The sequence below is a fragment of the Salmo salar genome, chromosome 15 (genome assembly GCF_965601325.2).
Source record: "Salmo salar chromosome 15, fSalSal1, whole genome shotgun sequence".
Lineage (NCBI taxonomy): Eukaryota > Metazoa > Chordata > Actinopteri > Salmoniformes > Salmonidae > Salmo > Salmo salar.
In genome coordinates this window covers 114,609,108-114,632,500 of record NC_138305.1, presented here as the reverse complement: position 1 = coordinate 114,632,500, position 23,393 = coordinate 114,609,108, and the positions used below count along the sequence as shown (strand labels likewise).

General features: G+C 44.3%; 1 protein-coding gene across 1 annotated transcript in view; it reads left to right on the top strand.

Moving 5' to 3' along the window:
• tafazzin (tafazzin, phospholipid-lysophospholipid transacylase) overlaps window positions 1–13,667 on the top strand; it is a 118,776-nt gene extending 105,109 nt beyond the window's left edge. The window contains exon 11 of the mRNA XM_045696586.2: window positions 13,447–13,667. Within this exon, the coding sequence (XP_045552542.2) occupies window positions 13,447–13,548 (102 nt within the window). The 3' untranslated portion in view covers window positions 13,549–13,667. The remainder of the gene's footprint in view (window positions 1–13,446) is intronic.
• The last annotated feature ends 9,726 nt before the right edge of the window (window positions 13,668–23,393 follow it).

The following is a 23,393-nucleotide window of genomic DNA, read 5'->3' as shown; positions in this document are numbered from 1 at the left end:
GGTAGGACTATAGACAGTACACACTGGGGTAGGACTATAGACAGTACACACTGGGGTAGGACTGTAGGCAGTACACACTGGGGTAGGACTATAGGCAGTACACACTGGGGTAGGACTGTAGACAGTACACACTGGGGTAGGACTGTAGGCAGTACACACTGGGGTAGGACTATAGGCAGTTCACACTGGGGTAGGACTATAGGCAGTACACACTGGGGTAGGACTGTAGGCAGTACACACTGGGGTAGGACTATAGACAGTACACACTGGGGTAGGACTATAGGCAGTACACACTGGGGTAGGACTATAGACAGTACACACTGGGGTAGGACTATAGGCAGTACACACTGGGGTAGGACTATAGACAGTACACACTGGGGTAGGACTGTAGGCAGTACACACTGGGGTAGGACTATAGACAGTACACACTGGGGTAGGACTATAGACAGTACACACTGGGGTAGGACTGTAGGCAGTACACACTGGGGTAGGACTGTAGGCAGTACACACTGGGGTAGGACTATAGGCAGTACACACTGGGGTAGGACTATAGGCAGTACACACTGGGGTAGGACTATAGACAGTACACACTAGGGTAGGACTATAGACAGTACACACTGGGGTAGGACTATAGACAGTACACACTGGGGTAGGACTGTAGGCAGTACACACTGGGGTAGGACTATAGGCAGTACACACTGGGGTAGGACTATAGGCAGTACACACTGGGGTAGGACTATAGACAGTACACACTGGGGTAGGACTATAGACAGTACACACTGGGGTAGGACTGTAGACAGTACACACTGGGGTAGGACTATAGACAGTACACACTGGGGTAGGATTAACTAGACCCCAAAAAAAACAATCTGGGTCAGATGGTTTATACCCTTTCTTCTTTAAGGTTACTGCCCCTATCATCGCCAAGCCCTATCTCTGACCTGTTTAACCTGTCTCTCCTCTCTGGGGAGGTTCCCATTGCTTGGAAGGCAGCCACGGTTCATCCTTTATTTAAAGGGGGAGATCAAGCTGATCCTAACTGTTATATACCTATTTCTATTTTGCCCTGTTAATCAAAAGTGTTGGAAGAACGTGTCAATAATCTACTGACTGGCTTTCTTGATGTCTATGGTATTCTCTCTGGTCTGCAATCAGGTTTCCGCTCAGGTTATGGATGTGTCACTGCAACCTTAAAGGTCCTCAATGATGTCACCATCGCCCTTGATTCTAAGCAATATTGTGCTGCTATTGACTTGGCCAAAGCTTTTGATACTGTAGACCATTCCATTCTTGTGGGCCGGCTAAGGAGTATTGGTGTCTCTGAGGGGTTTTTGGCCTGGTTTGCTAACTACCTCTCTCAAAGAGTGCAGTGTATAAAGTCAGAAAATCTGCTGTCTCAGCCACTGCCTGTCACCAAGGGAGTACCCCAAGGCTCGATCCTAGGCCCCACGCTCTTCTCAATTTACATCAACAACAACAGCCCAGGCAGTAGGAAGCGCTCTCATCCATTTATATGCAGATGATACAGTCTTATACTCAGCTGGTCCCTCCCCGGATTGTGTGTTAAACGCTCTAAAACAAAGCTTTCTTAGTATCCAACAAGCTTTCTCTACCCTTAACCTCTATGGGTTCGGTGGGACGTGACTGTCCCACCTGCGGGACACACTATTCAACAGCCAGTGAAATAGCATGGCGCGAAATACAAAACAGCAAAAATCTCAATTTCATTTTCTAAAACAATCAACTATTTTACACCATTTTAAAGATAAGACTCTCGTTAATCTAACAACATTGTCCGATTTCAAAAAGGCTTTACGGCGAAAGCATAAAATTAGATTATGTTAGGACATAAACTTCACAAGAAAATCCACACAGCCATTTTCCAAGCAAGGACATGCATCACAAAAACCAAAAGTACAGCTAAAATATTTACTAACCTTTGATGATCTTCATCAGATGGCACCTATAGGACTTCATGTTATACAATACATGTATGTTTTGCTCGATAAAGTTCATATTTATATGTAAAAACAGCATTTTACATTGGCGCGTGATGTTCAAAAAAATGTATTCCCACCAAAACCTCCGGTGAATGTGCACATCAATTTACAAAAATACTCATCATAAACGTTGATAAAAATTTACAACAGTTATTGAAAGAATTATAGATACACTACTCCTTGACGCAACCGCTTTGTCAGATTTCAAAATAACTTTACGGAGAAAGCACATTGTTCAATATTCTGAGTACATAGCTCAGCCATCGAAGCAAGCAGCTATACAGACACCCGCCAAGTTCTGGCATCAACAAAACTCGTGCGTTCAGAGCACTATCCAAAGGCATAACGCGCGAGCGCAGTACCAGAGACGAAAAGTCAAATAGTTCCATTACCAGTCGTAGAAACATGTCAAACGTTGTTTACAATCAATCCTTAGGGTCTTTTTAGCATAAAACGTCGATAATATTCCAACTGGTCAATAGCGTATTCATTCCAGGAGAAAAAGAAGGAACGGTGCGCTCGCGGGATCGCGCATCACCAAGCCCTAGGTCCTCAGGCAGTCCACTCATTGACTGAGCTACTATTCTCTGCCCAGTAACAGGAGAAGGATGAAATAACTTTCTAAAGGCAGTTGACAGCCAATGGAAGCCCTAGGAAGTGCAACGTGACCCCACAGACACTGTAGTTTTGATAAGGATGAAAAGAAGAACTACAATTCTCAGATTTCCCACTTCCTGGTTGGATTCTTCTCAGGTTTTTGCCTGCCATATGAGTTCTGTTATACTCACAGACACCATTCAAACAGTTTTAGATACTTCAGAGTGTTTTCTATCCAAATCTACTAATAATATGCAAATATTTGACTCTGGGCCCGAGTATTGCTCCTTATAGGACACATCACTGCACTCTATACTCCTCTGTAAACTGGTAATCTTTATATACACGTCGCAAGACCCACTGGTTGATGCTTATTCAGAAAACCCTCTTAGGCCTCACTCCCCCCTATCTGAGATACCTACTGCAACCCTCATCCTCCACATACAACATCCATTCTGCCAGTCACATTCTGTTAAAGGTCCCCAAAGCACACACATCCCTGGGTCGCTCCTCTTTTCAGTTCGCTGCAGCTAACGACTGGAACGAGCTTCAACAAACACTCAAACTGGACAGTTTTATCTCCATCTCTTCATTCAAAGAGTCTTACTGACAGTTGTGGCTGCTATTGTGCCCAATAAAATGTGTACCATGTTTTGTGCTGTTTTGTGCTGCTGCCATGTTGTGTTGCTACCATGCTGTGTTGTCATGTTGTGTTGCTACCATGCTGTGTTGTCATGTGTTGCTACCACGTTGTTGTCATGTTGTGTTGCTACCATGCTGTGTTGTCATGTGTTGCTGCCATGCTGTGTTGTCATGTGTTGCTGCCATGCTGTGTTGTTGTCTTAGGTCTCTCTTTATGTAGTGTTGTGGTGTCTCTCTCTTTATGTAGTGTTGTCTCTCTTTATGTAGTGTAGTGGTGTCTCTCTTCATGTAGTGTTGTGGTGTCTCTCTATATGTAGTGTTGTGGTGTCTCTCTTTATGTAGTGTTGTGTTGTCTCTCTCTTTATGTAGTGTAGTGTTGTCTCTCTTTATGTAGTGTTGTGGTGTCTCTCTCTTTATGTAGTGTTGTCTCTCTTTATGTAGTGTTGTCTCTCTTTATGTAGTGTTGTGGTGTCTCTCTCCTTATGTAGTGTTGTCTCTCTTTATGTAGTGTTGTGGTGTCTCTCTTTATGTAGTGTAGTGTTGTCTCTCTTTATGTAGTGTAGTGGTGTCTCTCTTCATGTAGTGTTGTGGTGTCTCTCTATATGTAGTGTTGTGGTGTCTCTCTTTATGTAGTGTTGTGTTGTCTCTCTTTATGTAGTGTTGTGGTGTCTCTCTTTATGTAGTGTTGTGTTGTCTCTCTTTATGTAGTGTTGTGGTGTCTCTCTTTATGTAGTGTGGTGTCTCTCTTTATGTAGTGTTGTGTTGTCTCACTCTATGTAGTGTAGTGTTGTCTCTCTTTATGTAGTGTGGTGTCTCTCTATATGTAGTGTTGTGGTGTCTCTCTTTATGTAGTGTTGTGTTGTCTCTCTTTATGTAGTGTTGTGGTGTCTCTCTATATGTAGTGTTGTGTTGTCTCTCTCTTTATGTAGTGTTGTGTTGTCTCTCTTTATGTAGTGTTGTCTCTCTTTATGTAGTGGTCTCTCTCTTTATGTAGTGTTGTGTTGTCTCTCTTTATGTAGTGGTGTCTCTCTTTATGTAGTGTGGTGTCTCTCTTTATGTAGTGTTGTGTTGTCTCTCTTTATGTAGTGTAGTGTTGTCTCTCTTTATGTAGTGTTGTGTTGTCTCTCTCTTTATGTAGTGTAGTGTTGTGTCTCTTTATGTAGTGTGGTGTCTCTCTTTATGTAGTGTGGTGTCTCTCTTTATGTAGTGTTGTGGTGTCTCTCTTTATGTAGTGTTGTCTCTCTTTATGTAGTGTAGTGTTGTCTCTCTTTATGTAGTGTTGTGGTGTCTCTATGTAGTGTTGTGGTGTCTTTATGTAGTGTTGTGGTGTCTCTATGTAGTGTTGTCTCTCTTTATGTAGTGTAGTGTTGTCTCTCTTTATGTAGTGTGGTGTCTCTCTTTATGTAGTGTTGTGGTGTCTCTCTCTTTATGTAGTGTAGTGGTGTCTCTCTTTATGTAGTGTTGTCTCTCTTTATGTAGTGTAGTGTTGTCTCTCTTTATGTAGTGTAGTGTTGTCTCTCTTTATGTAGTGTGGTGTCTCTCTTTATGTAGTGTTGTGGTGTCTCTCTCTTTATGTAGTGTAGTGGTGTCTCTCTTTATGTAGTGTTGTCTCTCTTTATGTAGTGTTGTGTTGTCTCTCTTTATGTAGTGTTGTCTCTCTTTATGTAGTGGTGTCTCTCTTTATGTAGTGTAGTGGTGTCTCTCTTTATGTAGTGGTGTCTCTCTTTATGTAGTGTTGTCTCTCTTTATGTAGTGTTGTCTCTCTTTATGTAGTGTAGTGTTGTCTCTCTTTATGTAGTGTTGTGGTGTCTCTCTTTATGTAGTGGTGTCTCTCTTTATGTAGTGCTGTGGTGTCTCTCTTTATGTAGTGTTGTCTCTCTTTATGTAGTGTTGTCTCTCTTTATGTAGTGTTGTTGTGTCTCTCTTGTCGTGATGTGTGTTTTGTCGTATATTTTTATTTAATTTATTTTTAATTCCAGCCCCCGTCCCCGCAGGCCTTTTGCTTTTTGGTAGGCCGTCATTGTAAATAAGAATTTGTTCTTAACTGACTTGCCTAGTTAAATAAAAAATCTAAAGAAATGTTCACTCTGTTAATTAGGTTAGTATTGTGGAGTAACTACAATGTTGTTGATCCATCCTCAGTTTTCTCCTATCACAGCCATTAAACTCTGTAACTGTTTTTAAGTCACCATTGGCCTCATGGTGAAATCCCTGAGTGGTTTCCTTCCTCTCCGGCAACTGAGTTAGGAAGGGCGCCTGTATCTTTGTAGTGACTGGGCCTAATTAATAACTTCAACATGCTCAAAGGGATATTCTGTCTGCTTTTTACATTTTTACCCATCTACCAATAGGTGCCCTTCTTTGCGAGGCATTGGAAAACCTCCCTGATCTTTCTGCTCGAATCTGTGCTCGACTAAGGGACCTTACAGATAATTGTATGTGTGGGATGAGGTAGTCGTTAAAAAAATCCTGTTAATTCTTTATAGAGTCTAAGACGTTGGGGGAGGGGTGGTGCTAAACTGACATGGAATTGTTTTAAGACGGTCATACTATGGATCATTTAGCCATTTGATTTAAAATGTTACGACACCTTTAGGTATAAAAAAAAAAATAACAATGATTTGATAAAATATTTAATTTTGGCATTTAATATTACTACATTGAATAACACATTCATAAATGGTGAAAAGGACAGTAAATAATACATTCAAAGATTCTGAAGTAAAATCTACACATATTTAACCCCATTATTTGAGTTGACACAAAACTACCTTCATACTTCCATTTTATTTTTTTATAGCCGGTTACCTTCAGATGAGTCGTCGTAGAGCAAACCGTTCGGACACTACAGCCATCGTCTCTAACTATGTCACCTTTCACCGCAGATGAGGAAGTGCGTGGATTCATCCAATGCAAAAAAACAAACTATGTCTCTAGATTAAACTGACACATTTTGATGAGGATTTTGACGGTGCGTCAATCGACTCTAGAGGGTTAAATACTGTTATTACACACACAGAGTAAATCCATGACACTTATTATGTGACTTGTTAAGTACATTTTTACTCCTGAACTTATTTAGGTTTTGCCATAACAAAGGGGTTGAATACTTACTGACTCAAAATTCCACTTTGACATTATGGAGTATTGTGTGTAAGCCAGTGCCAGTGTCATCCATTTTAAATTCAACCTGGAACACAACAATGTGGAAAAAGTCAAGCAGTGTGAATACTAGCTTTGCCCCCCCCAGAACGCAAATCGAATGTGATGTTTAATGATAGTCAGCTCTGGCATCTTCCCCAATATTTGGAACCAAGGACTGATCACCCCAATCCACAAAAGTGCAGACATTCTACCCCAATAACTACCGTGGGATATGAGTCAACAGCAACCTTGGGAAAATCCTCTTCGTTAACAGCAGACGCCTACATTTCCTCAGTGAAAACAATGTCCTGAGCAAATGTCAAATTGGCTTTTTACCAAAATGGGCGGCAGGTAGCCTAGTGGTTAGAGCGTTGGACTAGTAACCGAAAGGTTGCAAGTTCCAATCCCCGAGCTGACAAGGTAAAAATCTGTCGTTCTGCCCCTGAACAAGGCAGTTAACCCACTGTTCCCTGGTAGGCCGTCATTGTAAATAAGAATTTGTTCTTAAATGACTTGCCTCGTTAAATTTAAAAAAAATGAAATACCTTACGACAGACCACGTATTCACCCTGTACATCCTAATTTAACAAACCAAACAAAGGCAGTATTCTCATGCTTTGTTGATTTCAAAAAAGCCTTTGGCTGAATTTGGCCTGAGGGTCTGCTATACAAATAGATGGAAAGTGGTGTTGGGGGGGATACGACAAAATGTACACAAACAATCCATGTACACAAACAACAAGTGTGTGGTTAAAATTGGCAAAAAACACATTTTTATTTTTTATTATTATTATTTTACATGGCCGTGCGGTGACACAGGAAGTCCGTTTAACTATCATTGTAAGTAAGAATTTGTTCTTAACTGACTTGCCTAATTAAATAAAGGTTAAATATAATAAAAATAAAAAGTTTTAAAAAACGATCAAAGAATTGGCAAGGGCACTAAAACAGTCTACAGCACCCAGACTTAACCTACCGGACTCAGAAATCAAATGTCTACTGTTTTCTGATGATCTGGTGCTTCTGTCCCCAACCAAGGAGGGCCTACAGCAGCACCTAGATATTCTGCACAGATTCTGTCAGACCTGGGCCCTGCCAGACCTGAGCCCTGACAGACCTGGACCCTGTCAGACCTGGGCCCTGCCAGACCTGGGCCCTGTCAGACCTGGGCCCTGACAGACCTGGGCCCTGTCAGACCTGGGCCCTGTCAGACCTGGGCCCTGCCAGACCTGGGCCCTGCCAGACCTGGGCCCTGTCAGACCTGGGCCCTGCCAGACCTGGGCCCTGTCAGACCTGGGCCCTGCCAGACCTGGGCCCTGTCAGACCTGGGCCCTGACAGACCTGGGCCCTGTCAGACCTGGGCCCTGTCAGTAAATCTCAGTAAGACGGTGTTCCAAAAAAGGTCCAGTTGCCAGGACCACAAATACAAATTATATCTAGACACTGTTGTCCTAGAGCGGGGGTTTTCACTCTGGGCCCTCGTTCCAGCATTGGGCTGTCGCACCACATTTATTTCTATGGGCACAAGCACTGTTCATGACTAACTGTTCACACCCCTCTGACCGGTGGAGAGAATTTTACACGTTTAAAGCTTATTTCCTGCAATTCTACACATTTTGTCATGGGGTGCGAAGAACATTTAGCAGTTTTAAAGTACATTTTCTTGCAATTATATACATTTTGCCATGTTTAATGTGTATTCATGTGATATTTGAGTGACAAAAAATTACAACATTATCTATAGGCTAAAATAAACTAAATATAAAAATGGTAGCTGGCATGGGCTAGTTGATCCGGATGTTTCTGAGAAGTTATAAATATCTTTAAGGTCTGACTGACATGACAAGATGACCTGATGATGTACTACCCATATTAGAAATGTCACCTTGTGGATTCTACTATTACAACTTTAAAGAGTGAGTTTAAATGTAACCTTTATTTAATTAGGCAAGTCAGTTAAGAACAAATTCTTATTTACAATGACGGCCTACCGGGGAACAGTGGGTTAACTGCCTTGTTCAGGGGCAGAACGACAGATCTTTACCTTGTCAGCTCTGGGATTCGATCCAGCAACCTTTCGGTTACTGGCCCAATGCTCTAACCACTAGGCTACCTGCTGGTTACTGGCCCAATGCTCTAACCACTAGGCTACCTGCTGGTAACTGGCCCAATGCTCTAACCACTAGGCTACCTGCTGGTTACTGGCCCAATGCTCTAACCACTAGGCTACCTGCTGGTTACTGGCCCAACGCTCTAACCACTAGGCTACCTGCTGGTTACTCATCCAACGCTCTAACCACTAGGCTACCTGCTGGTTACTGGCCCAACGCTCTAACCACTAGGCTACCTGCTGGTTACTAGTCCAACGCTCTAACCACCAGGCTACCTGCCTCCTCTAACCACTAGGCTACCTGCCTCCTCTAACCACTAGGCTACCTGCCTCCTCTAACCACTAGGCTACCTGCCTCCTCTAACCACTAGGCTACCTGCCTCCTCTAACCACTAGGCTACCTGCCTCCTCTGACCACTAGGCTACCTGCCTCCTCTAACCACCAAGGCTACCTGCCTCCTCTAACCACTAGGCTACCTGCCTCCTCTAACCACTAGGCTACCTGTCTCTAACCACTAGGCTACCCGTCTCTAACCACTAGGCTACCCGTCTCTAACCACTAGGCTACCCGTCTCTAACCACTAGGCTACCCGTCTCTAACCACTAGGCTATCCGTCTCTAACCACTAGGCTACCTGCTGGTTACTGGCCCAACGCTCTAACCACTAGGCTACCTGCTGGTTACTGGCCCAACGCTCTAACCACTAGGCTACCTGCTGGTTACTAGTCCAACGCTCTAACCACTAGACTACCTGCTGGTTACTAGTCCAACGCTCTAACCACTAGGCTACCTGCTGGTTACTAGTCCAACGCTCTAACCACTAGACTACCTGCTGGTTACTAGTCCAACACTCTAACCACTAGGCTACCTGCCTCCTCTAACCACTAGGCTACCTGCTGGTTACTAGTCCAACGCTCTAACCACTAGACTACCTGCTGGTTACTAGTCCAACGCTCTAACCACTAGACTACCTGCTGGTTACTGGCCCAACGCTCTAACCACTAGGCTACCTGCTGGTTACTGGCCCAACGCTCTAACCACTAGGCTACCTGCTGGTTACTGACCCAACGCTCTAACCACTAGGCTACCTGCTGGTTACTGGCCCAACACTCTAACCACTAGGCTACCTGCTGGTTACTAGTCCAACGCTCTAACCACTATGCTACCTGCTGGTTACTGACCCAACGCTCTAACCACTAGGCTACCTGCTGGTTACTGACCCAACGCTCCAACCACTAGGCTACCTGCTGGTTACTGGCCCAACGCTCTAACCACTAGGCTACCTGCTGGTTACTGGCCCAACGCTCTAACCACTAGGCTACCTGCTGGTTACTGGCCCAATGCTCTAACCACTAGGCTACCTGCTGGTTACTGGCCCAATGCTCTAACCACTAGGCTACCTGCTGGTTACTGGCCCAATGCTCTAACCACTAGGCTACCTGCTGGTAACTGGCCCAATGCTCTAACCACTAGGCTACCTGCTGGTTACTGGCCCAATGCTCTAACCACTAGGCTACCTGCTGGTTACTGGCCCAACGCTCTAACCACTAGGCTACCTGCTGGTTACTCATCCAACGCTCTAACCACTAGGCTACCTGCTGGTTACTGGCCCAACGCTCTAACCACTAGGCTACCTGCTGGTTACTAGTCCAACGCTCTAACCACCAGGCTACCTGCCTCCTCTAACCACTAGGCTACCTGCCTCCTCTAACCACTAGGCTACCTGCCTCCTCTAACCACTAGGCTACCTGCCTCCTCTAACCACTAGGCTACCTGCCTCCTCTAACCACTAGGCTACCTGCCTCCTCTGACCACTAGGCTACCTGCCTCCTCTAACCACCAAGGCTACCTGCCTCTAACCACTAGGCTACCTGTCTCTAACCACTAGGCTACCCGTCTCTAACCACTAGGCTACCCGTCTCTAACCACTAGGCTACCCGTCTCTAACCACTAGGCTACCCGTCTCTAACCACTAGGCTATCCGTCTCTAACCACTAGGCTACCTGCTGGTTACTGGCCCAACGCTCTAACCACTAGGCTACCTGCTGGTTACTGGCCCAACGCTCTAACCACTAGGCTACTTGCTGGTTACTAGTCCAACGCTCTAACCACTAGACTACCTGCTGGTTACTAGTCCAACGCTCTAACCACTAGGCTACCTGCTGGTTACTAGTCCAACGCTCTAACCACTAGACTACCTGCTGGTTACTAGTCCAACACTCTAACCACTAGGCTACCTGCCTCCTCTAACCACTAGGCTACCTGCTGGTTACTAGTCCAACGCTCTAACCACTAGACTACCTGCTGGTTACTAGTCCAACGCTCTAACCACTAGACTACCTGCTGGTTACTGGCCCAACGCTCTAACCACTAGGCTACCTGCTGGTTACTGGCCCAACGCTCTAACCACTAGGCTACCTGCTGGTTACTGACCCAACGCTCTAACCACTAGGATACCTGCTGGTTACTGGCCCAACACTCTAACCACTAGGCTACCTGCTGGTTACTAGTCCAACGCTCTAACCACTATGCTACCTGCTGGTTACTGACCCAACGCTCTAACCACTAGGCTACCTGCTGGTTACTGACCCAACGCTCTAACCACTAGGCTACCTGCTGGTTACTGGCCCAACGCTCTAACCACTAGGCTACCTGCTGGTTACTGACCCAACGCTCTAACCACTAGGCTACCTGCTGGTTACTGACCCAACGCTCTAACCACTAGGCTACCTGCTGGTTACTGGCCCAACGCTCTAACCACTAGGCTACCTGCTGGTTACTGACCCAACGCTCTAACCACTAGGCTACCTGCTGGTTACTGACCCAACGCTCTAACTACCTGCTGCCCCGTGAGTAAGTTTAAAGCCCTAAGGGGCGCGCCCCTCCGTTTGAGCACACAAAAAAATGACATACCTCGGCCTAAACATCAGCGCCACAGGTAACTTCCACAAAGCTGTGAACGATCTGAGAGACAAGGCAAGAAGGGCTTTCTATGCCATCAAAAGGAACATAAAATTCAACATGCTAATTAGGATCTGGCTAAAAATACCTGAATCAGTTATAGAACCCATTGCCGTTTATGGTTGTGAGGTGTGGAGTCCACTCACCATTTAAACAGATAAAAATACACCTTATGGAACAGCGGGGACTGTGAAGTAATACAAACATAGTCACAATAACATACACACGTACACACGGATTTTGTGCTCTAGATATGTGGTAGGGGCTTGAGGGCACACAATGTGTTGTGAATTATGTAATGAATGTATTGTAATGTTTTTAAAATTGTATAACTGCCTTAATGTTGCTGGACCCCAGGAAGAGTAGCTGCTGCTTTGGCAGGAACTAATGGGGATCCATAATAAACCCCAGGAAGAGTAGCTGCTGCCTTGGCAGGAACTAATGGGGATCCATAATAAACCCCAGGAAGAGTAGCTGCTGCCTTGGCAGGAACTAATGGGGATCCATAATAAACCCCAGGAAGAGTAGCTGCTGCCTTGGCAGGAACTAATGGGGATCCATAATAAACCCCAGGAAGAGTAGCTGCTGCCTTGGCAGGAACTAATGGGGATCCATAATAAACCCCAGGAAGAGTAGCTGCTGCCTTGGCAGGAACTAATGGGGATCCATAATAAACCCCAGGAAGAGTAGCTGCTGCCTTGGCAGGAACTAATGGGGATCCATAATAAACCCCAGGAAGAGTAGCTGCTGCCTTGGCAGGAACTAATGGGGATCCATAATAAACCCCAGGAAGAGTAGCTGCTGCCTTGGCAGGAACTAATGGGGATCCATAATAAACCCCAGGAAGAGTAGCTGCTGCCTTGGCAGGGAACTAATGGGGATCCATAATAAACCCCAGGAAGAGTAGCTGCTGCCTTGACAGGAACTAATGGGGATCCATAATAAACCCCAGGAAGAGTAGCTGCTGCCTTGGCAGGAACTAATGGGGATCCATAATAAACCCCAGGAAGAGTAGCTGCTGCCTTGACAGGAACTAATGGGGATCCATAATAAACCCCAGGAAGAGTAGCTGCTGCCTTGGCAGGAACTAATGGGGATCCATAATAAATGCAAAAACATCCTCAGTGTACAACACAAAACCACAAATGCATGCAGAGTATTATTAGTACGATACCTGCTAATTAGCAAAATCCAGAAAATAAACGTTAAATTCTAAAACTAACTAAAAGGAAGTGATTCCCAAACCTTCATTAGTAAAGCCCTCACCTACAGAGAGATTCCCCTCAGCCAGCAACACAATTAGACCCAACCAAATCATTCGAAAACAAAAAGATAATTACTAGACACATTGGAAAGAATTAACAAAAAAACTGAGCAAACTAGAATGCTATTTGGTCCTAAACAGAGAGTACACAGTGGCAGAATACATGACCACTGTGACTGACCCAAACTTAAGGAAAGCTTTGACTATGTACAGACTCAGTGAGCAGAGCCTTGCTATTGAGAAAGGCCGCCGTAGGCAGACCTGGCTCTCAAGAGAAGACAGGCTATGTGCAACACTGACCACAAAATGAGGTGGAAACTGAGCTGCACTTCCTAACCTCCTGCCAAATGAATGACCATATTAGAGAGACTACCCTGAAGAGATGAGTCTTCAGTAAAGACTTAAAGGTTGAGACTGAGTCTGCGTCTCTCACATGGGTAGGCAGACCATTCCATAAAAATGGAGCTCTATAGGAGAAAGCCCTACCTCCAGCTGTTTGCTTAGAAATTCTAGGGACAGTAAGGAGGCCTGCGTCTTGTGACCGTAGCGTACGTGTAGGTATGTACGGCAGGACCAAATCGGAAAGATAGGTAGGAGCAAGCCCATGTAATGCTTTGTAGGTTAGCAGGTAAACCTTGAAATCAGCCCTTGCCTTAACAGGAAGCCAGTGTAGAGAGGCTAGCACTGGAGTAATATGATCAAATTGTTGGTTCTACTCCATCACACAGATGGAGATGAGGAAGGCCCTGACTGATTCCATCCAGGAGGAGTTTCGTAGCCTGCGGACCAAGGCTGAGGCTCTCCACCAGCGGGTACAGACCACTACCTGAGCCCCAGGCTCCAGCCTGGCCTCCACACCTGGCCCCTACCCTAACCTCAGGGTACCAACTCAATATAGAGTGGACAAAGAGACTGACTGTATACACACACACACACACACACACACACACACAAACAGTCAACTATATTCACACACACACACACCTGTGCCTCATAGTGTGTGCAGTCCAACCTGCTGTCTGATAAATCAGTGGTCACCAATGTGATAATTGCAAGGAGAATCCTGCGATGCCCCTCAAAAATCATTCAGTCAACATACAGGCAACGTTGAGAAAATATTGTTCTTTGCTTCATGTTTGAAACCAGTTCAATGGGAATGTCCATAGTGCCAATGTTGTGTTTAACAGGCATTGTATCAACCGTCCAGTTCCCTCACGTGCTATGAAGTCACGTGACACTCACCTCTGTACCCACGGTAACAGCAGAACTATGAGTAGTGGAGTGAAGTGTGGTTCTCACGGTAACAACGGAACTATGAGAAGTAGAGAAGTGTGGTTCTCACGGTAACAGCGGAACTATGAGAAGTAGAGAAGTGTGGTTCTCACGGTAACAGCGGAACTATGAGAAGTAGAGAAGTGTGGTTCTCACGGTAACAGCGGAACTATGAGAAGTAGAGAAGTGTGGTTCTCATGGTAACAGCGGAACTATGAGAAGCTGAGAAGTGTGGTTCTCACGGTAACAGCAGAACTATGAGAAGTAGAGAAGTGTGGTTCTCACGGTAACAGCGGAACTATGAGAAGTAGAGAAGTGTGGTTCTCACGGTAACAGCGGAACTATGAGAAGTAGAGAAGTGTGGTTCTCACGGTAACAGCAGAACTATGAGAAGTAGAGAAGTGTGGTTCTCACGGTAACAGCGGAACTATGAGAAGTAGAGAAGTGTGGTTCTCACGGTAACAGTGGAACTATGAGAAGTAGAGAAGTGTGGTTCTCACAGTAACAGCGGAACTATGAGAAGTAGAGAAGTGTGGTTCTCACGGTAACAGCAGAACTATGAGAAGTAGAGAAGTGTGGTTCTCACGGTAACAGCAGAACTATGAGAAGTAGAGAAGTGTGGTTCTCACGGTAACAGCAGAACTATGAGAAGTAGAGAAGTGAAGTGTGGTTCTGATCCTCTGGCAGCTTAGCAGGAACTGACATATACAGCCAAGAAAAACTACAGGTCCTAATCACATATCCTTTCACTTTGTGCCCTCAATCTCTCTCTCTATTGTACTCTGTTTCTCTCCCGTTCTCCATCTCTCTGTTTCTCTCCCGTTCTCCATCTCTCTCTGTTTCTCTCCCGTTCTCCATCTCTCTCTGTTTCTCTCCCGTTCTCCATCTCTCTCTGTTTCTCTTCCGTTCTCCATCTCTCTCTGTTTCTCTTCCGTTCTCCATCTCTCTCTGTTTCTCTCCCGTTCTCCATCTCTCTCTGTTTCTCTCCCGTTCTCCATCTCTCTCTGTTTCTCTCCCGTTCTCCATCTCTCTCCATCTCTCTCTGTTTCTCCATCTCTCTCTGTTTCTCTCCCGTTCTCCATCTCTCTCTGTTTCTCTCCCGTTCTCCATCTCTCTCTGTTTCTCTCCCGTTCTCCATCTCTCTCTGTTTCTCTCCCGTTCTCCATCTCTCTCTGTTTCTCTCCCGTTCTCCATCTCTCTCTCACCTCCTGTTGTACTGTTATGCATCCTCGGTTCAGTCATCTCTGATCTCTATTGATCACATATCTATTACTGTGATTGAAACAATGCCACCAATAAAGTACTGCCTTTTGTTCATTTCTGATGTCTGTATTGTAGGAATGCTGTTAACGAATGACTTGGGCAAATGAGTTTCGCCATCAGTGAATCATGAAAGGCATTAAAGAACTATTTTGTCACACTCACCTTTCCTACAGACAATTAGGATCAATTAAAGCGATGTGCCACGTTATTTGGTACATTTTTTTGCTCTACAGTTTACCCACCTTTTGCAGAAAAATTAATTGAAAGTATAAGGAGTGTTACTTTTTTTTTTTATCAGAGTTTACCCCCCCCCCCCCTATTTTTTACCACTACATAACTAAACCAACACACTTTCTCTCTAAAATCAAAGAGTATTTGTTCAATGTGAATATTTGACAAACCTAACATAATACATTGGACTTGTTTGAGGCGAAAGCATCTATTACAGCCAACAACCAAACACTGATGTGGTTTTCCAATAGCAAGGCTCAGAGAGTCATGGCAGTGTTGCCATTGTTTATAAAAGTGTTTCTTTACATTTCATGAAATAAACATGTCTCCAACAGCCATCACACTCAAACTGAAAATATATGTGTACATTTTACAATCAATTTTTACATTTTCACAGTATAGATTAATTGCAGCAAAGTTGGTTTTGGTTTCAGTCATGTATATGGTCACGTTTACATGGGTCAAACAAACAAACAAACTAGATAATTGGTTGACAATAGACCCCCCCCAAAATACAGGCGGTGGCTGGAGGACGATGTTGGGAAAAAGCACAGAGATGGAGGACTCATCTGTGACATCATGGGCAGCGTCATTAAGACTATCTCCCATTTTAAAGTTGTAAATGTTCTTCTTCTTCACAATTGGCTGATCCACCCTGATGATCCGGTTGGACCAGGAGGGATCAGCCACCCAGTTGACTACATTAAAATGGTGACGGTCTCGATGGCGCTGTCCATGCTAACACGGCCTTTTGGCCACTAGAGGCCTCTATCATTCTCTATGGTGAAGATCAACTGCCGAAACAGTCAAAACTTCAACTTGTAGGTGCAAGTCTGACTATTTTTATCCCCACAATGCAACACACTTTGAAAGGCTGTGACTATCAACTTGATAAAAGTGATTTGTTAAAACTCGCGCCCATTCTCTAGGAAATCTCAGACTTCAGTGAGTTCAAGACAACTGGGAACTGGGAAATCTCAGACTTCAGTGAGTTCAAGACAACTGGGAACTGGGAAGAAAGAAAATGCTCAGACTGGAAAAAATTATTTTGAACGATTATCCAACACGGAATTTCAAGTCATAAAGTCGGGCATCTTTCTAGAGCGCCGACCTGAAGATCACTGATGTCGTGATTCAACCTTTTCAGAGTTCCCAGTTGTCTTGAACTCACTGAAGTCTGAGATTTACCAGTTCCCAGTTGTCTTGAACTCACTGAAGTCTGAGATTTCCCAGTTCCCAGTTGTCTTGAACTCACTGAAGTCTGAGATTTACCAGTTCCCAGTTGTCTTGAACTCACTGAAGTCTGAGATTTACCAGTTCCCAGTTGTCTTGAACTCACTGAAGTCTGAGATTTCCCAGTTGTCTTGAACTCACTGAAGTCTGAGATTTCCCAGTTCCCAGTTGTCTTGAAAGAACATCAGCTTGCGATCTGACATAATGGGCTCGTTCGAGCGGATCACTTTCGCCTTTGAAAGTGTGATGCATTATGGGGATAAAAAACTGTCCGATTTGTGCTTACATTTTCTGCAGTTGCTCCTCAACAGCTACATACTTGCAGCCATCAACTGCATTGTGGAAGGCTCTATTGTCAACCAAACATTAGGGTGTTTTTTGATTGGCCCATTCAAATGTGACCAAAGACGTGACTGAAACAGGAACCAACTTTGTGGAGTTATGTTATGTTATACAGTTGATATGTACAAATGAATGAGACATTTGAGGCTCTCGCACCGATTGATTGTACAGTGTGAGGGGGAGGGGACGACTCATAATAATGTCTGGAATGTAGTGAATGGAATGGAACCAAACACAAGGAAATCATGTGTTTGTGTTTGATTCCATTCCATTGATTCCGTTCCAGCCATTACTATGAGCCGGCCTCCAGCTGGCTGCCTGTGCTACACACACACATATATGGTACAGTCTGTGATATGGGGGTTGGAGACAGATTTATTTCCACATTACAAATATATACATATTTTTGTCCTGTTTTTTTTAATTTATTTTACCTTTATTTATACAGGTTTATTCTCATTGAGAAAATGATCTCTTTTCCAAGAGAGACCTGGTCCAATAGCAGCAAGTGGAACAACGTTTCAGGCAAACCGAATTACATTACACTCACACAACATTAAACACAAACTATAAACACACAGTACAACAAAAACATTTTACATTTTAAAAACACAAACATCTTGACTAAAAACAACTGGCCTAAAAACAATTACACTCTTCTATAATATAGACATGTTGCACTGAGCCCAGCTGTTGGAAAAGTGTCTGACTTTAAGCTGTCGCCTTCTTTCTCTATCTTCACTCCTCCACTGTCGTCTGCAGCCGGTTTCTAAAGCCTTACCACTCAAACAAGCCCTTTATCTAGTCAAACCCCCCAAAAGATGGGCCTTCACCTGGTCACGCAATACAGTCTCTCGTTAATTAACTATGTTTTTATGTACTAATAAGCAGTTACAATACCAGTCAAAAGTTTGGACACACCAGCTCATTTAAGGGTTTTTCTTTATTTTTTACTATTTTCTACATTGTAGAATAATAGTGAAGACATCAAAACTATGAAATAAACACATATGGAATCATGCAGTAACCAAAAAAAGTGTTAAACAAATCAAAATATATTTAGATTTGAGATTTTTCAAATAGCCACCTTTTGCACACTCTTGGCATTCTCTCAACCAGCTTCATGAAGTAGTCACCTGGAATGCATTTCAATTAACAGCTGTGCCTTGTTAAAAGTTAATTTGTGGAAAGTATTTCCTTCTTAATGTGTTTGAGCCAATCAGTTGTGTTGTAACAAGTTAGGGTTGGTATACAGAAGATATAACCTATTTGGTAAAATACCAAGTCCATATTATGGCAACAACAGCTCAAATAAGCAAAGGGAAATGACAGTCCATCATTACTTTAAGACATGAAGGTCAGTCAATACGGAAAATGTCAAGAACTATGAAAGTTTCTTCAAGTGCAGTCGAGAAAACCATCAAGCGCTATGATGAAACTGGCTCTCATGAGGACCGCCACAGGAAAAGAAGACCCAGAGTTACCTCTGCTGCAGAGGATAAGATCATTAGAGTTACCAGCCTCAGAAATTGCAGGCCAAATAAATGCTTCACAGAGTTCAAGTAACAGACACATCTCAACATCAACTGTTCAAAGGAGACTGTGTGAATCAGGCCTTCATGGTTGAATTGCTGCAAAGAAACCACTACTAAAGGACTCGGTCTGAGACGCGGTGTGGGTGAACGGATGATCTCCACATGTGTATTTCCCACCGTGAAGCATGGAGGAGGAGGTGTGATGGTGTGGAGGTGCTTTGCTGGTGATACTGTCAGTGATTTATTTAGAATTCAAGCCACACTTAACCATCATGGCTACCACAGCATTCTCTTCAACCTCAGGAGGCTGAAAAATGTGGCTTGTCACCATAAACCCTCACTAACTTTTACAGATGTACAATCGAGAGCATCCTGTCTGGCTGTATCACCGCCTGGTACGGCAACTGCTCCGCCCATAACCGCAAGGCTCTCCAGAGGGTAGTGAGGTCTGCACAACGCATCACCGGGGGCAAACTACCTGCCCTCCAGGACACCTACAGCACCCGATGTCCCAGGAAGGACAAAAAGATCATCAAGGACAACAACCACCCGAGCCACTGCCTGTTCACCCCGCTATCATCCAGAAGGCGAGGTCAGTACAGGTGCATCAAAGCTGGGACCGAGAGACTGAAAAACAGCTTCTATCTCCAGGCCATCAGACTGTTAAACAGCCATCACTAACACAGAGAGGCTGCTGCCTACACACAGACTTGATACCATTGGCCACTTTAATAAATGGAACACTAATCACTTTAATAATGTCACTTTAATAATGTTTACATATCTTACATTACTCATCTCATACGTATATACTGTATCCTGTATCCTTCACTATCTATTGCATCTTAGCCACTCTGTCACTGCTCATCCATATGTTTTATACTGATATATTCTCATCCCATTCCTTTACTGGATTGTGTGTATTAGGTTTTTGTTGTGGAATGTGTTAGATATTACCTGTTAAATATTACTGCACTGTCGGATCTAGAAGCACAAGCATTTCGCTACACTCACAATAACATCTGCTAACCATGTGACCAATAACATTTGATTTGATTTGGTGGCGTTGATGCGCTATTAGTACATAAAAACTACCGGGCAAAAGTTTTATAACTCATTCAAGTCGGGAGAGGGCAAGATCAGGTGGGATCATTCTAGCCAATGAGAAGGCAGATACGAATGTGATAACTGGCACAAGTCCGATATAAAGTGTTTTTGTTGTTGCCGGGATGTCATGTGACGTATCAGTGGTGTATAAATGGTGTGACCATTGGCCAAGTTGAAGAAGCTGAACTCCTAGGAGTAACATGGTCAAGATGTATTGACAAAAGTTATTGTGAAGATGGGGAGCGGTACACCACGTCATCAAAAGTATGTGGACACCTGCTCGTACATCTGATAAAAGAATTTACATGTTTAAAGATAATGATTAAATAATTCTACCCTGAAACCTAACTATTAGTGATATAGTCTATGTAGTATGTATAATGAATAATTAAAGTGTTAAACAAATGTCTAACGAGGTTGGGACTAGGATAAGAGAGGAATGTGTGTGTCTGTTTAAGTAAACATCAATAAACTGTTAAACTGGTTCACCTGACCTAGCTTGAACTCTGAGGGGTTAAGATATGAGAGGGAGTTCCCCTCAAGGTTTCCCTAATCTCAGAGGAATGAAACTATCGGCTGGGTAATGATCTACAGTGTTGAGAGTTCTGGGGAAGAAGATAACTAACTCTCCTTAATGTTCGCGTGTAAATGTGTGTGCGTAAATAAGGAGCCTGGTATATAATAGATGTCTTTGTACAATGGACTTCAGAGCGCATTCTCGTGAATAAACATTTTTGACTATTGTAAACTGGGACTGTTCTGCCTGCGGCTATGGAACCCTGACCTATTCACCGGACGTGCTACCTGTCCCAGACCTGCTGTTTTCAACTCTCTAGAGACAGCAGGAGCGGTAGAGATACTCTGAATGATCAGCTATGAAAAGCCAACTGACATTTACTCCTGAGGTGCTGACTTGTTGCACCCTCGACAACTACTGTGATTATTATTATTTGACCATGCTGGTCATCTATGAACATTTGAACATCTTGGCCATGTTCTGTTATAATCTCCACCCGACACAGCCAGAAGAGGACTGGCCACCCCTCATAGCCTGGTTCCTCTCTAGGTTTCTTCCTAGGTTCTGGCCTTTCTAGGGAGTTTTTCCTAGCCACAGTGCTTCTACACCTGCATTACTTGCTGTTTGGGGTTTTAGGCTGGGTTTCTGTACAGCACTTTGAGATATCAGCTGATGTAAGAAGGGCTATATAAATACATTTGATTTGATTTGACTCTGTCATTCAACCAGGATCTTACAAATTCCGGATTGCAGACTGAGTATTTTAATTGAAGTTCAGTTTAAGAACATTGAGAACATAATTTTCCTAACAAAATCTCATTCCAAAATCATGGGCATTAATATAGAGTTGGTCCTCCCTTTGCTGCTATTACAGCCTCCACTCTTCTGGGAAGTCATTAATATGGAGTGGGTCCCCCCCTTTGCTGCTATTACAGCCTCCACTCTTCTGGGAAGTCATTAATATGGAGTTGGTCCCCCTTTGCTGCTATAACAGCCTCCACTCTTCTGGGAAGTCATTAATATGGAGTTGGTCCCCCCCTTTGCTGCTATAACAGCCTCCACTCTTCTGGGAAGTCATTAATATGGAGTTGGTCCCCCCCTTTGCTGCTATTACAGCCTCCACTCTTCTGGGAAGTCATTAATATGGAGTTGGTCCCCCCTTTGCTGCTATAACAGCCTCCACTCTGCTGGGAAGGCTTTCCACTAGATGTTGGAACATTGCTGCGGGGAACATTGCTTCCATTCAGCCACAAGAGCATTAGTGAGGTTGGGCACTGATGTTGGGTGATTAGTCCTGGCTCGCAGTCGGCGTTCCAATTCATCCCAAAGGTGTTCGATGGGGTTGAGGTCAGAACTCTGTGCAGGCCAGTCAAGTTCTTTCACACCGATCTAGACAAACCATTTCTGTATGGACCTCGATTTGTGCACGGGGGCATTGTCATGCTGAAACAGGAAAGGGCCTTCCCCAAACTGTTGCCACAAAGTTGGAAGCACAGAATCGTCTAGAATGTCATTGTATGCTGTAGCTTTAAGATTTCCCTTCACTGGAACTAAGGGGCCTGAACCATGAAAAACAGCCCCAGACCATTATTCCTCCTCCACCAAACTTTACAGTTGGCACTATGCATTTGGGTAGGTAGCGTTCTCCTGCATCCGCCAAACCCAGATTCGTCCGTCGGATTGCCAGATGGTGAAGCGTGATTCATCACTCCAGAGAACGCATTTCCACTGCTCCAGAGTCCAATGGCGGCGAGCTTTACACCACTCCAGCCGACGCTTGGCGTTGCGCATGGTGATCTGAGACTTGTGATCGGCTGCTTGGCCATGGAAACCCATTTCATGAAACTCCCGATGAACAGTTCTTGTATTGACGTTGCTACGCGCTTCAGCACTCAGTGGTCCCGTTCTGTGAGCTTGTGTGGCCTACCACTTCACGGCTGAGGCGTTGTTGCTCCTAGACATTTCCACTTCACAATAACAACAGTTGACCCGGGGAGCAGCTCTAGCAGGGCAGAAATTTGCCAAACTGACTTGTTGGAAAGGTGGCATCCTATGACGGTGCCACGTTGAAAGTCACTGATCTCTTCAGTAAGGCCATTCCACTGCCAATGTTTGTCTATGGAGATTGCATGGCGGTGTGCTCGATTTTATACACCTGTCAGCAATGGTGAAATAGCCACAATAGCCACATACTTTTGGCTATGAAGTGTATTTACCTTATTTCAGTCTTTGGGAGAAAATGTTAGTTCTTAACACGCTGACAGCAGATTTAGAAGCAGACCATTGGCCATGAATAGTTGAAGCTGTTCAAAACTTCATATTAGGAAGGTGTCCTTAGTGTGTTGTTCACTTAGTCTACATACTGTTCCTAATGTTTAATCAGTGTGTAGTGTTTATAATCAGTGTGTAATGTTTATAATCAGTGTGTGTAGTGTTTATAATCAGTGTGTAGTGTTTATAATCAGTGTGTAGTGTTTATAATCAGTGTGTAGTGTTTATAATCAGTGTTTATAATCAGTGTTTATAATCAGTGTGTAATGTTTATAATCAGTGTGTGTAGTGTTTATAATCAGTGTGTAGTGTTTATAATCAGTGTTTATAATCAGTGTGTAGTGTTTATAATCAGTGTTTATAATCAGTGTTTATAATCAGAGTTCTGCTACCTCTGTCTTTGTGCAAGGAGGAGCAGGAGGAGCACTGCCAGAGCCCTGCAAAATGACCTCCAGCAGGCCACAAATGTGCATGTGTCTGCTCAAACGGTCAGAAACAGACTCCATGAGGGTGGTATGAGGGCCCGACGTCCACAGGTGGGGGTTGTGCTTACAGCCCAACACCGTGCAGGACGTTTGGCATTTGCCAGAGAACACCAAGATTGGCAAATTCGCCACTGGCGCCCTGTGCTCTTCACAGATGAAAGCAGGTTCACACTGAGCACGTGACAGACGTGACAGAGTCTGGAGACGCCGTGGAGAACGTTCTGCTGCCTGCAACATCCTCCAGCATGACCGGTTTGGCGGTGGGTCAGTCATGGTGTGGGGTGGCATTTCTTTGGGGGGCCGCACAGCCCTCCATGTGCTCGCCAGAGGTAGCCTGACTGCCATTAGGTACCGAGATGAGATCCTCAGACCCCTTGTGAGACCATATACTGGTGCGGTTGGCCCTGGGTTCCTCCTAA